The sequence below is a fragment of the Rhizophagus irregularis genome, chromosome 29 (genome assembly GCF_026210795.1).
Source record: "Rhizophagus irregularis chromosome 29, complete sequence".
Lineage (NCBI taxonomy): Eukaryota > Fungi > Glomeromycota > Glomeromycetes > Glomerales > Glomeraceae > Rhizophagus > Rhizophagus irregularis.
The window spans coordinates 3,062,268-3,078,524 of NC_089457.1; the positions used below are offsets into that span (position 1 = coordinate 3,062,268).

Genomic DNA, 16,257 nt, shown 5'->3' on the forward strand with positions numbered 1-16,257 from the left:
TATTAATCGATTAGGGCCCTTGGTTAATCGATTATTAATCGATTAAGGTTTTTTTGGTCGGTTCCAACCTCTATTTCATGGATATCTAATAAAAACTACATATATATCCATGAAATAACAAGTATTTTATTAATTATAATAGCAACTGAACATCTAAACATTGTAAAATTCATTTATTGAAGTTAATATCATTAATGTTAGTTTTTTGAAACAATTTATGTCATTACTTCTATCACTACTTAATTGAAGGTTGATAAATTATTTTATACTAGCTTTGTTCATTTCGGTCAACTGCATTTTTCAAGTCATATGCAAATAAACCGTTCCATTCTGATATACTGATGAGTCTACTATCAGTTAGTTATTAAAGCAAAGTTTACATAAACCCTATAAAAAATTTTTATTCAGCACACTCCGATTTTTTTCCGAATGTTTTGAAAATGTTCCGAATATTACTGAAAATATTCCGATTATATTGCAAATGTTGTTTTAGTCAAATTTTAGGAATTTAACATAAATGAAAATTTCTGGAAATATTCTGAAAATAATCCAGTTTTATATTTAAATTGAAAATACTCCGGAAAACAATTTCATGTAGATCACTTAATAAATTAGTTAAATTAAAAAGTTTATCAATATAAGTGGACGCGTTTAAAACATGTATATAAGTTTAAAAAACGCGTTTAGTTTTAATCTATAAAAAAAATAAGCTCGCAATAAATGATCATTGAAGTATAAAAGTATAAATAAAAGCGTATCTTTGCTTTTTAGAACTTAATTCTTATTATTTTTTTTTAATATTACTACTACAATAATATTTATAAATTATTCAAAAAAATAAAAAAATTAACATATTAACGGTAAATATAAAATTATAACAGTAAGCAATATTATTTGAGTAGTAGTTCGAGGATAAAGATTTATTGAAATTTTTAAATATTCTGAATTTACCATAACATTACTTTTATTTAGATATTATAACAAATTTAGAATAAGCTGCTATGATATGATGATCGCCAACTCCAACGCCTATTTCTACTGTTATACCATCAAATACTCCTACAGCAGACATTATAATTAAATACAAAAAATGTTTCAAATATAAGATTAGTGATAAAATTATATTAGTGATATTAATAATACAGTAATTGTTAGTTTCCATGTGGTTTAATACAAAATCCTATTACCAAAGAAGAATGAAAAAATGGAAAAAATTATGTGACCAAAAGAGGACTGGAAAGATTTTCTCTATTTATCATATGATACATATTGGACTTATCGGGCAAGTATTAATTTTACATTTTGAGAAGTCTTTGTGATAACTGAAGCTAAGTGCTATTTGTGAAAAAGGAAAATATGCATCAGAACAAACTTTGGGTAAAATTCAAAATGTCATTAATAATGTAAGTTATATATTTATATCATCCATATTCTTAAACCTAACTAACTTTCTAAACTGTTATTTAGTTTAAAACCGATTTTCCAACATTTCCTATTGACTTTGTTTTGCAAAAAATGACTGAAGATATCATTGGAACTTAGGGTAATTATTTAGTACGTTATTATTATGTACAATTTTATCTGATATTAATATAAATTTTATAGCTGAAACTGAACACAAGAGAAAAGTTAAAGAAGCTCATTTACAAGGTATTGATCCACCTTCCAAACGAAAAAATATCACTCCCCTAATCTAAAACTCAAGAAAACAAGGCCAAATTCACAAGCACCAATTCCTGATAAATCATCATCAAGTATTGATATTAATGTCCAATTGTCCTCACCCGAAGTTATTAAAGAGAAATCTGCATCAATTCCTTCTAAACAATTATTGAAGCATCTTCAAATGTAATTCTTACTGAAAGAAGAGCTGATGTTCAATTAGTAACTTCACAAATACAAGAGGATTCAAGAAATTCTGGTAAATTTATTTTTTGTTAGTGTTTATAATATTTATAATATTACAATTTATAATTTAATAAATATAGGAGGCAATAAAAGTTCAACTATAATGACGAGATCAAGTTCAACAAAAGAAAAAAACAACTAATAACCAAATTGCTCCTCGCAAAAATCAAAGAAAGCAAAAAGATAGAATATTATTATTCATATACTCATAAATAAGTACTTTCAGATAATATCTAGAAAATATAAATATAAATAAAAAGTACTTGTAATCTGTAATATTCAATAAATTTTTTTTCTGAGTACTTTCAGATAATATATATTGTAAAACATCTGACAATATTCCGGTTACATTCATAAAATTTACCGAGCAATTTCGGGTAAAATCTGTAATTATCATTCCGAAAAATGATCACTTTCCGTAGTAAAATCGGATAATAAAAATTGGAAAATTTTCGGAATACATAAACCAGATAAAAATCGGAATACATCCAAAAAAAATTTTTTATAGGGAAAGTATTGTTTATTAATAAAGATTATTATTATCATTAATTTATATGATATTAAATTCGGGAATTTCTTTGTCTTTATTAAAATCTTGAATTGCATTTAATTAGGATTCAAAAAATATTAACATCTAAAGAATACAGAGATAACATAACACCTCGCTTTTTCGAAAAAATACTAAAGAAAAAAAATTTTCTTATGGAAATGTGTGATTATGGATATACAACAGGTCTATTTGGTATTATACGCGAATTAAATAATTCCATTTATTGTGAGAGGAATTTTTTTAAAATATTCCATTAAAAAAATTTATAAATTTATACAATCTAATTTTCTACCTCATAATTCACAATGCTTTATGATTGAAAAGTTAATTTATAAAATATTTTGATAATAAAAAAAAACTTTTTTTTTATTATCGCCCGTTTTCGAGTTAGTGTGTCAGGTGATTTGTCGATCAAATAAAAAAAAAAGTGCCGTACTAGTAAAACGATTCCAACGTAAGTTTCATTATATAATTTTATTTTAAAGACTTTGCCATTGTAAAATATATCAATTGGAATGAAAGGATTTACTTCTTTTAGTTATTCTTATTATTATTTTTTTTTGTATGAACTTTTTTGTGAATTTACATTTTTTAATACCAAATTTTAACTTTAAAAAAAGATTTTTAACTTCTTTAGTAATTAAATAATCTTGTTATTAGTTTGTACTTTGTAAGATTCAAAAATATTTTAGTGCTTAAATATTGGGAAGATCATTTTTTTAAAGGAATATTTTTTACATGCTAATGATAAAAATGTTATACAATTTTATTATTCTTATTAATTTACTTTGTAAGAATTATACGAAACAAATTTATATTATTAACTATCGGGTTTAGTATTTCAATAAATTTTTATCTTTTCTTATGTTCAGTTGTTTTAAGTTCTTTCCTCGTATTTTTAGTATTTTTCTTTGAATAATTGATCAAAAAATCGTTTGATCAGTGATCACGCTAATTCAAAAATGGTAATAATACTTACGTTTATGTTTATCCCTTTGAAAATTAATTTTAAATAAAACTATTTGAGATATATTAATATTGCCATCTGCTGATACCTTTACTTGCAATCCCTTTAATAATATATTGTAAATTAATAAAAAGCATGCTACTGTAGTCGAATATTTCTATATTTTAAATAAGTATGTAATGTTTATAAGACTTCCTAATTTTTCATCAATTGTAGAGTAAAATACCATAATAACTCTTTAAACTATTAATTATAAGAATAACCCATCTAAAAATTTCTGTGTAATTTCCGTATAGTATAATTAAATAAATATATATATATTAATATTAATATTTTAAGGTTCAGCTTAGTTTTTATTGTTAATTCATTTAAATTAGTCAAAATGTATCATTTAAATTCTAAAAAGTCAAATTTTATCTACCTACAATCAATGGATGGCAAGTAATTAAATTTTCTTTCCAATTTTGAGTTCCTTTAATTGGTTAAAATCAATAAATCAAATATTTTAGCATTTGGTGTACATATAAAATATAGTACAAATTATAAATTAAACTCTAAAGCTTTAGTTTCTCTTTTGATTTTTTTTTCCACAAAAATAGTTAGAATTATTGGAACAGCATTATTTTCAAATTTAGCTTAAATTAAAAATGTATCAATTTTTTCTGCTAAAAATTTTGCTAGAAAGACTAGAATTATGGAATTTGGCCAAAGTTTGTTGTAAAATTAATCATAATAATGTAGACGCGAAAAGAAAGCTTGAATAATAGCTTTATTTTATTTTATTTTATTTTATTTTATTTCATTTCATTTCAAGAAAGGCAAGTAAACTGCTTAGAAGATACATAATTACAGAGATAATAAATATATGATACTACCTACGTAAACACATTCAACTAGCAATATACATTCCATACAGGACTCACCTTTCGAAAAGGCCTGGTATCAGTGACATAGTCGCAGTACCAATCTATCGCTGGGAAAAGAAAAAGAAAAACATTGTTAAACGAAATTCCCCGGTGATTGTGGAGTCGGAGGAACTTAGCAGTAATATTGGGCGAAGACGAGCTTGATACATCACTGGCGGATGGTGTTGTTGAAGAAAGCTGTAACTTTTTCTGACGTTGTAGATATACATCCCGGTTGATTTAGGACCGTTCCTGTCTTGTCGGACTGGGAAAATTTGTAATACTGAAGGTAAGGTCTTCTATCATCATCGGTTCATCAAAGGGTCATTCTTGGGTGAAGGCGGAGTGGGTATGTATGCATTCTACTAACAGGCCGAAAATAGAAGCAGCTACCCTTTAGCTTCTAATTTTTCTTGCTAGAGTGAGAACCGGAACCTTATCCGAATTGAGTACCTCTTTTTCAGTTCTTTTTCCCGGATACGTTGAAGACGTTCTTGGCGTTTCTTTAAACGCTTCTTTTTATTCTTTTTAAAGTTACGACGCTTCTTGCGCATGAGTTTCTTATGATCAGATAGTGGACTAACGTAATGAAAATGAAATTTCAGTGGTAAATGTTGAATCCGTTTCAAACACGTCTTTTGAATCGGAATATTACTATGTCGAGTTGAATTGTTGGATAAGGAAATGTTATCTATATCGGTTGGGTAACTTGTTTCCGAGTACGAACCACGTCAAATTTGAGACTTTTATATTCCTTATAATAACGTAAGAAATTGTCTGTGTGCCTTTGCGCACGTGCTTTATTGGATTTTTTCTTGGGATCATCATTATGGTTTTTTCCAATTTTGAAACGATGAATCACCATAGTGTAATTCACGCCAAGTCTCATACTATGAATTTCTTTCCGAATTTTCTGATTTTCTATTTGTTGTTGATAAAATTTTTTGTCGCGTGGCATGACGTTTTTGCGATGGGTTTTGTTGATTTCTGATAGATGTTGGCCACATCTCCATCTGTTTTTAGACATAGTGAAAGTTGCGGAATTATTACAACCTCGGCAACGGAAAAAAGATTCGAAGTAAATCGTATATCACGTGTTTCTTATATGAGAAGCGCATTTTCTTTGTGAGGGTGTCTAATTTATCCTTAAGTAGTTGGTGTAATCTTTTAAAGTATTGGTCTCTTATACTTTTCGGGAAAGCATGGTCGTGATAAAAGATGGCTGATAAAAATGTGCTGATCGTAAAGTTAAATTTTTTTTTTTTTAGGTAAAAGGAATATCTTTATTTATTCATATGATAGAGAGCATAAAATAGTCAATAAACAAACCACTGCGTTTGGCGCATACCATGTGCCGCCCACTTTACCTATCCTTCGTCCCATACGACGAAGTTGTAACACCATTACCTGCTACATAACAAACATACAAACAATAAAGAAAAGAATACCTTCTACCTATAACGCATTTCTATACTAAAAACTAACCTACCGAAGACTCAACTAAAATAATTGCTCCATCTAACTACCTTGAGAGCTAACAAAAATTACAAACACCTTACAAATAAAAAACAAAAAATTTCTAATGTCGTGAATATACATTTCAGTAACACAGCCTAACCTCGCACTAGTGCTTCGATCCGGATGGGTTTTCAACGGATCAATCCGCGGTTTACTACGGTTTGGCATCAGTTGGAGCTATAAGTTTGGCCAAAATTAATAAAATTATAGAAGAATAATTTTTTTAAATCTGACAAAATTTATAGTTTGACAAAAATAATAGAAAAATGTTGTGATGCTAATCAACGGATCAATCCGGATCTAAGCACTTACCTCGCACGCCATATTCTCTGCCCATCGCCGAAATTTCAGCGATGAAGCCCAGCCATGCCCCTACTTTAATCATCCGCCCCGGTCTATACGTGATTTATTTGCTGCGGTTAGCGCCGATCCCGAAATTTGTGCCGAAAATTGTATCACGTGATCGCGGTTACGGCCCGAATTTGGCTTTTGCTAATCTATATATATATGGAATATTTTTTCTGTTACATAAAAATAAAAATAAAATATATATATGGAAAAATGTGAAATTCGTTTTCCATTGGTTATAGTGAATCTGCGTTAAGACGTAAAAAGGCAATAATTTGCTTTTTTGAAGTACAGGACACCAGCGCCCCTAGTATCGACTCTTCGTTAGGCGAAAAAAATTTACAGTACGTAAAAAAAGACGAATATGTTTGTAAAGCCGCAAAACGGCTTGGTCGGCATATGGTTCTGGCTCCGTTATCACAATACATTAAGATACTTTTGCGTAAGAAATAGGTTGTATATAGTAGGTTTAAGGAGACCGATCGAGCGTTGGTTGAAGAAAAAGTGCCTTAACCAGTCGGAAGTTATAAAATTGATACCTAAAATTTTTCAAAATTAAACGAAATAAAATATGGCAAAAAAGCTATAAAAATTTTTGTTCGATAAAATATAATAAAAGTTGTGTCTGTAAAACTCTTTCAAGTGTTTTTGGTATAAAAGGGTGAAGTTTGTCTATACTCAAGACGGGTTAAAAATTTTCAAAAAAAAAAATTGTACCAAAAATTACGGGAGTTTTTTAATGAATAATATCGAAATATAATTAGTAGATCTGTAGTTGCCATAACTGCGCCGTTCACATGCCCAAAAATCACATTTTTTGATGGTGATACTGCCAACGGATAAGATTTTATTGAATACGAAAGTAATTCTATAAAAGAAATTTTCTTTTATCAAAAGTAAGTATATTTCCTTTTTAGGAAAATTATTTTTAAAATCCGAAATATTTGCATTTAATGATAAACACTTTGCATTTAATGCCAAATAGTTTATATTTAACGCCAAATGCTTTGTACTTCAAATTCAAACAATATGGTGTTTAATGTTAAACAATATGTACTTCACCTTTAAACTTCTGTCCAACCTGGCAATCCATACTAAACTCAATAAAGCTATGATGATCATTTGGCTGAAATATTTTTTGGTTAAAACATTCCATTTTTAGTATCTCATTCATATCGATATTATCGATATAAAAAAAAACTTTATTTGAAATAAAATTAAAACTTTTTTACAACATAATAATAAATTTCAAAAATAACCAAATGGAAACCACCTCAGATAAAGATACTGATACAGTAAATACCAAGAATTGTAAATATTGCGATAAACCCTTTACTGATGAAGAATTATTGTGTAAAGAATGTATTAATACTTTTGAAAATTTAGCAAAAAGTGGAAATGCCAATGAAATGTTTCACTTAGCAATATGTTATAAAAATAGTAAAAGAACAGAAAATAATTTAGAAAAATCCTTTTATTGGTTTCATAAAGCAGCAGAAAATGATATTAAAGAAGCAATGAATAATTTAGCCATATGTTATAATAATGGGGAAGGAACAGAAAAGGATTTAGAAAAAGCCTTTTATTGGTATCAAAAAGCAGCAGAAAGTGGTGATAAAGAAGCAATGAATAACTTAGCTGCATTTTATAATGATGGAAAAGGAACAGAAAAGAATTTCGAAAAAGCCTTTTATTGGTATCAAAAATCAGCAGAAAATGGTCATGAAAAAGCAATGTATTATTTAGCTTTGTTTTATGAAAATGGAAAAGGAACAGAAATGAATTTAGAAAAAGCCTTTTATTGGTGTCAGAAAGCAGCAGAAAATTGTGTAGAAGCAATGCTTAATTTAGCCAGTAGGTATTATAATGGAAAAGGAACAGAAATGAATTTAGAAAAAGCCTTTTATTGGTGTCAAAAAGCAGCGGAAAAAGATGACATTATGGCAATGTATACCTTAGCTATATTTTATGAAAATGGAAAAGGAACAGAAAAGAATTTAGAAAAAGCCTTTTATTGGTATCAAAAAGCAGTAGAAAATGGGTTTAAAGAAGCAATGTTTAATTTAGCTGAATGTTATAAAAATGGAAAAGGAACAGAAAAAAATTTAGAAAAAGCCTTTTATTGGTATCAAAAAGCAGCAGAAAATGATCATATTATAGCAATATATTATTTAGCCGTATGTTATAGTAATGGAAAAGGAACAGAAAAGAATTTAGAAAAAGCCTTTTATTGGTATCAAAAAGCAGCAGAAAATGGTATTAAAGAAGCAATATTTGAATTAGCCATATGTTATACAAATGGAGAAGGAACAGAAAAGAATTTAGAAAAAGCTTTCTATTGGTATCAAAAGGCAGCAGAAAAAGGTGATAAAAGAGCAATGTTTGATTTAGCCATATGTTATAAAGGTGGAAAAGGAACAGAAAAGAATTTAGAAAAAGCCTTTTACTGGTGCCAAAAAGCAGCAGAAAGTAATCATATTATAGCAATATTTAATTTGGCTGCATCATATCAAAATGGAATAGGAATAGAAAAGAATTTAGAAAAAGCCTTTTATTGGTATCAAAAAGCAGCAGAGAGTGGTGTTAAAGAAGCAATGTTTAATTTAGCTAAATTTTATAAAAATGGAGAAGGAACAGAAAAGAATTTAGAAAAAGCCTTTCATTGGTATCAAAAAGCAGCAGAAAATGATCATATTATAGCAATTTATAATTTAGCTGCATGTTATGAAAATGGAAAAGGAATAGAAAAGAATTTAGAAAAGGCCTTTTATTTGTATCAAAAAGCGGCAGAGAGTGGTTATGAAGAAGCAATGTTTCAATTAGCCAGATATTATAATACAGGAGAAGGAACAGAAAAGGATTTAGAAAAAGCCTCCTATTGGTGCCAAAAGGCGGCAGAAAATGGTAATAAAGAAGCAATGCATAATTTAGCAGTTTATTATAATAATGGAGAAGGAACAGAAAAGAATTTAGAAAAAGCCTTTTATTGGTATCAAAAAGCAGCAGAAAATGGTAATATAGAAGCAATGTGTAATCTGGCCATATTTTATAATAGTGGAAAAGGAACAGAAAAGAATTTAGAAAAAGCCTTTTATTGGTATCAAAAAGCAGCAGAAAATGGTAATGAAGAAGCAATATATAATTTAGCTGCAATTTATGAATATGGAGAAGGTACAGAAAAGAATTTAGAAAAAGCTTTTTATTGGTATCAAAAAGCAGCAAAAAATGGTTATATAAAAGCAATGTGTAATCTAGCCATATATTATGAAGATGGAAAAGGAACAGCAAAGAATTTAGAAAGAGCCTTTCATTGGTATCAAAAAGCGGCAGAAAATGGTGATGAAGAAGCAATGTATAATTTAGCCATATGTTACAATAAAGGAGTAGAAACAGAAATAAATTTAGAAAAAGCCTTTTATTGGTATCAAAAGGCAGCAGAAAAGGGGTATATTAAAGCAATATTTAATTTGGCAAATAAATATAGATATGGAGAAGGAACAGAACAAAATTTAGAAAAAGCCTATTACTGGTATCAAAAAGCAGCAGAAAAAGATTATATTAATGCAATGTTAAATTTAGCTGAAAGTTATTATAATGAAGAGGAAACAGAAAAAAATTCAGAAAACATCTTTTATTGGTATCAGAAAGCAGCAGAAAAAGATCATATTAAGGCAATGACTTACTTAGCTGGATGTTATGCAGATGGAAGAGGAACAGAAAAGAATTTAGAAAAAGCCTTTTATTGGCATCAAAAAGCAGCAGAAAATGGTGATAAAGATGCAATGTATAGTTTATTCATCAAATATTATAAAAATGGAACAGAAAAGAATTTAGAAAAAGCCTTTCATTGGTGCCAAAAAGCAGTAGAAAAAGATCATATTAAAGCAATGTTTTATTTAGCTGTATGTTATGAAAATGGAGAAGGTACAGAAAAGAATTTAGAAAAAGCCTTTTATTGGTATCAAAAAGCAGCAGAAAATGGTGATAAAGAAGCAATGCTTAGTTTAGCAAGTAAATATGAAAATGGAAATGGAACAGAAAAGAATTTAGAAAAAGCTTTTTATTGGCATCAAAAAATAGCAGAAAGTAATGAAGTTAGTTTTGAAAATGAAGTTGAATTATGCAATGAATGCAAACAACCATATATTGAATACCAGTGGTGTCAACAATGTAATACCAAACGATTTCAACAAGATTTTTCAAAGTGGACTAGTAAAAATGAATTTATTAATAAATTTATTCAAGAAGCACAACTTAATGCTAAAAATAGTTATGAAATTTTAGAATGGATACCTTATAATAAATTGTCAAGTATTGATTATTATGATAAAGGAGGATTTAGTGAAATTCATAAAGCTATCTGGTCAGATGGACCTATTTTTAGTTGGAATTCTGATGAACAACAATGGAATAGACAAACAGATTATGATGTTGTTCTTAAAATACTTAATAATTCATCAAGTTTAGATAGTAAATTTTTGAATGAGGTATAGTGTTTATATTTTTTAATAGAAGGCTTTTGCAAAAATTTAATAATTATTTTATTGTTTTTGTAGTGGAAATATCATTATAATTGTCAAAAAAAATCATTTTCAAAATTTATTCAATTTTTTGGATTTACCCAAGATCCAAATAATTTAAATTATATAATAGTGATGAGTTGTGCAAAAAAAGGAAGTTTGAGAAAATGTTTATCTGATATAATTAAACTTAAGTGGCAAGATAAGTTACAATTATTGGAAAAAATTATATTGGGACTTAAAGTAATTCATGAATCAAATTTGACTCATGGTGATTTTCATGATGGTAACATTTTAATTTCAGATAATCACAATGAAATATTTATTATTGATTTAGGATTATGTAAACCTATAAGTGATTTTCAAGATTCCGATAATAATGAAGTATATGGAGTTATACCTTATATGGATCCTCAAATATTAAGAAATAAACCCTATACTCCAGCAAGTGATATTTATAGTTTTTCAATGATAATGTGGGAATTTACATCAGGCATTCCTCCATTTAATCATGAAGCACATAATCAAGATCTGATCTTGAATATTTGTGAAGGAAAACGTCCTGTAATTGTAAAAAATACTCCAAAATGTTTTATAGACTTAATGGAAAAATGCTGGGATTCAAATCCTTCCAATAGACCAACTATAACAATGCTTGAACATATTATATCTGAATGGAATAGATGTATTAATAAATATTATGAAATAAACAGTGATGGAAATTATCAATATAGATTTAGTAATACTAATTATAATCAATTAGAAAGTGATATATTAGGATTTGTAGAAGCAAATGAAGCTTTAGCACAAGAACAAGCAAATACTTCTAATAATCAATTAGAAGTAAACAAAGCTTTAGCACAAGAACAAGCAAATACTTCTACTATGCAATCTCATCCACAAGCATATTATACAAGTCGAAAACTTACTGAAATTTTCTATCAAGATGAGACTGAGGGTTTGGAACTTGCAATTAAAGATTAATAATCCTGTTGTTTTTCTTTATTTGTTGAATTATTTATCAATTATTAAATTTAACAGTTATTATATTTAACAGTTATTATATTTACCAGTTATTATATTTATTAGTTATTATATTTTATCAGTTATTATATAGGAATATTTATATTATGTACCTTTACAGTTTTTACAATAAAGTAAAAGAATTAAACATTATTAAATATATGTATAATAACTATTATTTTATGAATATCCAATAAAAATTACATATACACCAATGCTCATAAATATTTTAATATTCATTCGTCCTCGCTTCGGACATCTTCAGTTAGATACATTGTAATGCAAGGTATGTATGTCCGCATGCGTGATTAACCAATAAGATGTATTGATTATTATCACGTGATCAGATTTCGGTGACGCATATGACACGTGATTAATATTCTTAAAATTTTAGTAATAAATTAAGCTTTTTTCCTCAAGATTGTTAAATTATTTGCGAAAAAAAGTTATCTATAAAATTACAGTGTTATATGACATTTTTATTTGATAAGTTAAACGAGTTCTTCGGACATTACAACGGCTCCCGTTACCTAGTTGATATGTAAATATTTATTAATTTTAATAGCAACTGACATAAAATTCATTTATTTAGGTTGTATCATCAATGCTAGATTTTCTGAAACAACTTATATCATTAATTCTATCCCTTTTTAATTGAAGTTGATAAATAATATTTTATATTAGCTCTGTACTTGTGCAATCAAGCAAGTTTGTGCTGTCATCTATCAAGCAACTACACATTAATATTATTAATATTAACTAGCGCCTCAACATTTTTAGGTCATATGTAAAATAAACCATATAAGTGAAACACGCTCGACCTAAAAAACCCAAAATTTTATATATAGGTCAAAAAGTTGGATATTTCTTGTGTTACACAAAAAGAAAACGGGACTGAGATAGGGGTTCCTTAATGTACAGTGAGGGTGTATGATATTAAAGTACGAGCTGGCGTTAACAATATCACGTGCAAGTGCATAACTCCTAAACTCGGGCCAGTTCGTACGTTGGATGACCATTTTTTGAAATAAATGAAGTCTCAGTATTTAAATGCATATTTAGCAGTTAGTATATTTATTGATTCAATATAATAAATGTAATACATAAAACGGAAATTGTACAAAAATTTCAAATGTTTCTAATATAAAATAAGAATTAAATTAAAGGAGAAAATTATTTATTTAATATTGAATGTTTCTATTATTACTATTCTTTTAATATCTTCGTATAAATTCTTTAATAAAAGTTTTTATAAACACGAAAAACTTCATATTCTTCTATCTCGAAATCGGTTTCATCGTTATTCCTTATTCTTTTTTCATAATTATTTCTACAACATCTTCCTTTGTTATTATTCTCATTATTAGAAAGTAATAATATTAAATCTGAACCAAATTCTGGACCACAAGAACCAATATAATTAGATTTTTTTGAATCATTATGAATTTCTTTACTAATAATAGAATTTATTAAATTATTTTGATTTAAAGAAAAAATAAAACTTTTTTTTGTCCAATTATTAGAAGAACCCCAATTATTTGGATTATAACCTCCAATAAATTCATCAGAACCCTTAATTTTTGCAATAGTAATTGTTGGACCTTTATTATCACAAGATTCATGAAAAGTTTTATAATTAAAACCATTTTGAGATCCACGAATAAGTAATTTAAAATTATATAAATTTATATTATTTGTTGAACAATTATTTGTTTCTGCTATTTCAATTATTTTTGAAAGTAATAATAATGAATCAAAATTAATAATTTTAGAAATTCCATTCATATTATTAAAAGAATAATATTCTAATATTTTAGAATAAATTTTATCATCAAAAATATTTCTTAATGGTTTAATTTTTTTCAAAAAATCAGTAGGTTCAATCTCTTTAAAATTAATATATGGAATAAATTGTTGAATAAATAATTTTATATTATCAGATGATAATTCATTAGATTGAGTAATAATCCATTCCATAATTTTATCATAAATTTCAATAGATTTTAAATTATGATTGTTTTTAATAAGAATATCTAAAAGAATTTCTCGTTTGATTTTAGTGAAATCTTTTGAATTAAAAATTAATGAAGGATCTTTTTGAAAAGCATCCTTACAAAATTGAGATAATTTTGTATATTTAGCGTACTTGAAAGAAAAATTCCGAATGAAAATATAATTTTTTTTTAATAATTCTTTGTTACTAAGAAGATATTCTTCAATATGAGAACATAAATTTTTGATACGTAATTCATCAGCCGCAATCAAAATGTCAACGTTTGTCTTTACATCGTTCGTAGCGATAAGTTTACCGCAATATAAATATCTTAAAAAAGTTATATGTGAGTATATAATTTATAAAATATAATGAAAACATCATAAAAATACTTACTTGATAATAATATCGAAAATTTCAATGGAAATATTTGGTTTTTTAAGTTTAATAATATTATTATTATTATCTTTTTTTATTGATAATGCGGTACGAAAATAAGGGGAGAAAGCTTTTAATATATAAGAATGTAAGCGAAAGATTTTAGAATTTGGTCCTTTTCCAACCAGAATTTCTGTATCAAAGAGTTCACTAGTTTCGATTGCCATCCTTTCAATATAGATTTTTTTTTAAAAAAAATTATTTTTTTTTTTGATGATAATATTTTTATTATTTGGTTTTTTACTTGTATGCAGTATTAAAAGAGATGAAAAATTTTTTTTTTCAATGATAATATTTTATTATTTGATTTTTTACTTTGTACGCAGTATAATGATTTTTTTTTTATGGTAATCATCAATTTTTTTTAAGGCTCTTTTATAAAAAATTTTCACGTTATTCCCAAAAATGGTAACAAAAAAAAAAACCCCTAGTTTTTTATTTGTCGTCTTTGTTTGTTTTTATTGTAGGTAAATGAACTATTATGAAAAATGTTATAACCGAAAAGCCGAAAATCCTTGTATTATTATTGTCTCCCATTTTAGGTTTCAATGCAAAAAAAAATATGAACTCTAAATATTATATCCATTGTACCCGACTACGATATATGATCGACAAGCAAAGCTATTATTTAATTTAATAACCTGTTATCTGTTATTGTTAAATAATCATTTTAACTAATTATATCTTAATTTAATGATACACCGTCCCTTTAATGTTATTATTAATTTTTTATGAAATCATGAATATTCTATAAATACAGTTTGAAACATTAATTAAATTATTTAAAACAAATTTTTTTTTTATACATGAAGGTTAAAAAATGTTACAAAAATTTTAGGTAATGTTTCGTCGATAGACTGAAACACTAAAAAATGAACTTTCAATTAATTTCCGTTTTATTCAATGTAAACAAAATTAGCCAAATGAATGAAAAAAAAAAATTTTTTTTATTACGTTAAACTGTTTAAATATTGAAATTATGTATCTTAAACAATACTTTATAATATTAATTTTTTTTATAGTCTCTCACATATTGTTCTTGACTAGTTTCAATTTACTACAATGACAAATAAATTTCAACTTACGTAAAGATATTTTGATGATAGCCCCAGGCCCTAGCAACCCTAGCAACTCTTTTTAATGTATGATTGGTCAATTTCCTCGGGTGACACTACGGACCAGAATTAAGCAAACAGGGTCCGAATTTGACTGATAAATTAAGTAGGAATATTATTATCTTTTTTTTACTTATAAAGAAATAAAATTTCTCGGATAATAAAAAAAATTTTGTATATGGACTAAAAAAGAAACTTAATAAAATATTAATTTGGTTAATTTTGAATGGCGTAAAATAAGTAAGACATACGGTAGCACAGTACTGTAATATCCAGTAAGGATTTTATTCTTATTTTCGTATATGGTTAGTTTGTAACGGAAACCCTCATAGTGGTTTGTAACGTTGATTGTTAGTTTGGATTGGGCTTGTCGTGGATTAATAATTAAGTTCGGGTTTATAACTCCAAGTACAATAACATTTGTTATTGTATGAAATTGTGATCTTCAAAGTTGTGACGCAAGTTTTAAATTCTGCAAATTCTGCGGAATTAATTGGACGATCTTTCTGGCGTAAAAAAAATTTAAACAATAACATTCAATGTGATACAGTAAATTAACGTTAAATAGGTAATAATTTACATCATGATATAATTGTACGATTAAAAGTTACAATATATTTTATTTGCATTTTTACAATAAAAGAAATTTCCAGTTTTTACAAATAAAGTCTTTGATATACTTGTAATTATTATCAAGTTTTCAATATGAATACCGATAATTTATTAAATTACTATGTTAAATAAAAGAAATCGTTTAATACTATTTTACTGCGTATAGGAAAATTTATATTTTATATTTCAAATTCAGCTTCGCTTTGTTTTTACAATAATAATTTTAAGACATTCTTAAATCTGGTCCAAATTCTGACCTACTTAAAACTGAATAAATAATTTCGCTAAATATAAGGTAAAGAAAAAGTAAACTGGTGAAAGTATCGAAATTAGGTCGTTCAAAATTGACTAACCCCGATA

General features: G+C 26.7%; 3 protein-coding genes across 3 annotated transcripts; 1 reads left to right on the forward strand and 2 right to left on the reverse strand.

The window, feature by feature from the left end:
• Positions 1-1,389: 1,389 nt before the first annotated feature.
• On the forward strand, positions 1,390-2,050 carry OCT59_020007 (uncharacterized protein; the record flags this gene model as incomplete). The annotated part of the gene is made up of 4 exons (XM_066143901.1): positions 1,390-1,403; positions 1,556-1,650; positions 1,838-1,921; positions 1,989-2,050. The coding sequence occupies 4 exons, from the start codon at positions 1,390-1,392 to the stop codon at positions 2,048-2,050; spliced, it is 255 nt and encodes an 84-aa protein (XP_066005605.1).
• A 4,615-nt stretch (positions 2,051-6,665) lies between these two features.
• OCT59_020008 (uncharacterized protein) lies at positions 6,666-7,370 on the reverse strand (the record flags this gene model as incomplete). The annotated part of the gene is made up of 3 exons (XM_025319490.2): positions 6,666-6,735; positions 6,914-7,064; positions 7,259-7,370. 3 exons carry the CDS (start codon positions 7,368-7,370, stop codon positions 6,666-6,668), a joined length of 333 nt encoding a protein of 110 aa, XP_025173748.2.
• Positions 7,371-12,975: 5,605 nt separating this feature from the next.
• On the reverse strand, positions 12,976-14,337 carry OCT59_020009 (uncharacterized protein; the record flags this gene model as incomplete). Its single annotated transcript, XM_025332317.2, has 2 exons — positions 12,976-14,062; positions 14,129-14,337. The coding sequence occupies 2 exons, from the start codon at positions 14,335-14,337 to the stop codon at positions 12,976-12,978; spliced, it is 1,296 nt and encodes a 431-aa protein (XP_025173745.1).
• Positions 14,338-16,257: the final 1,920 nt, after the last annotated feature.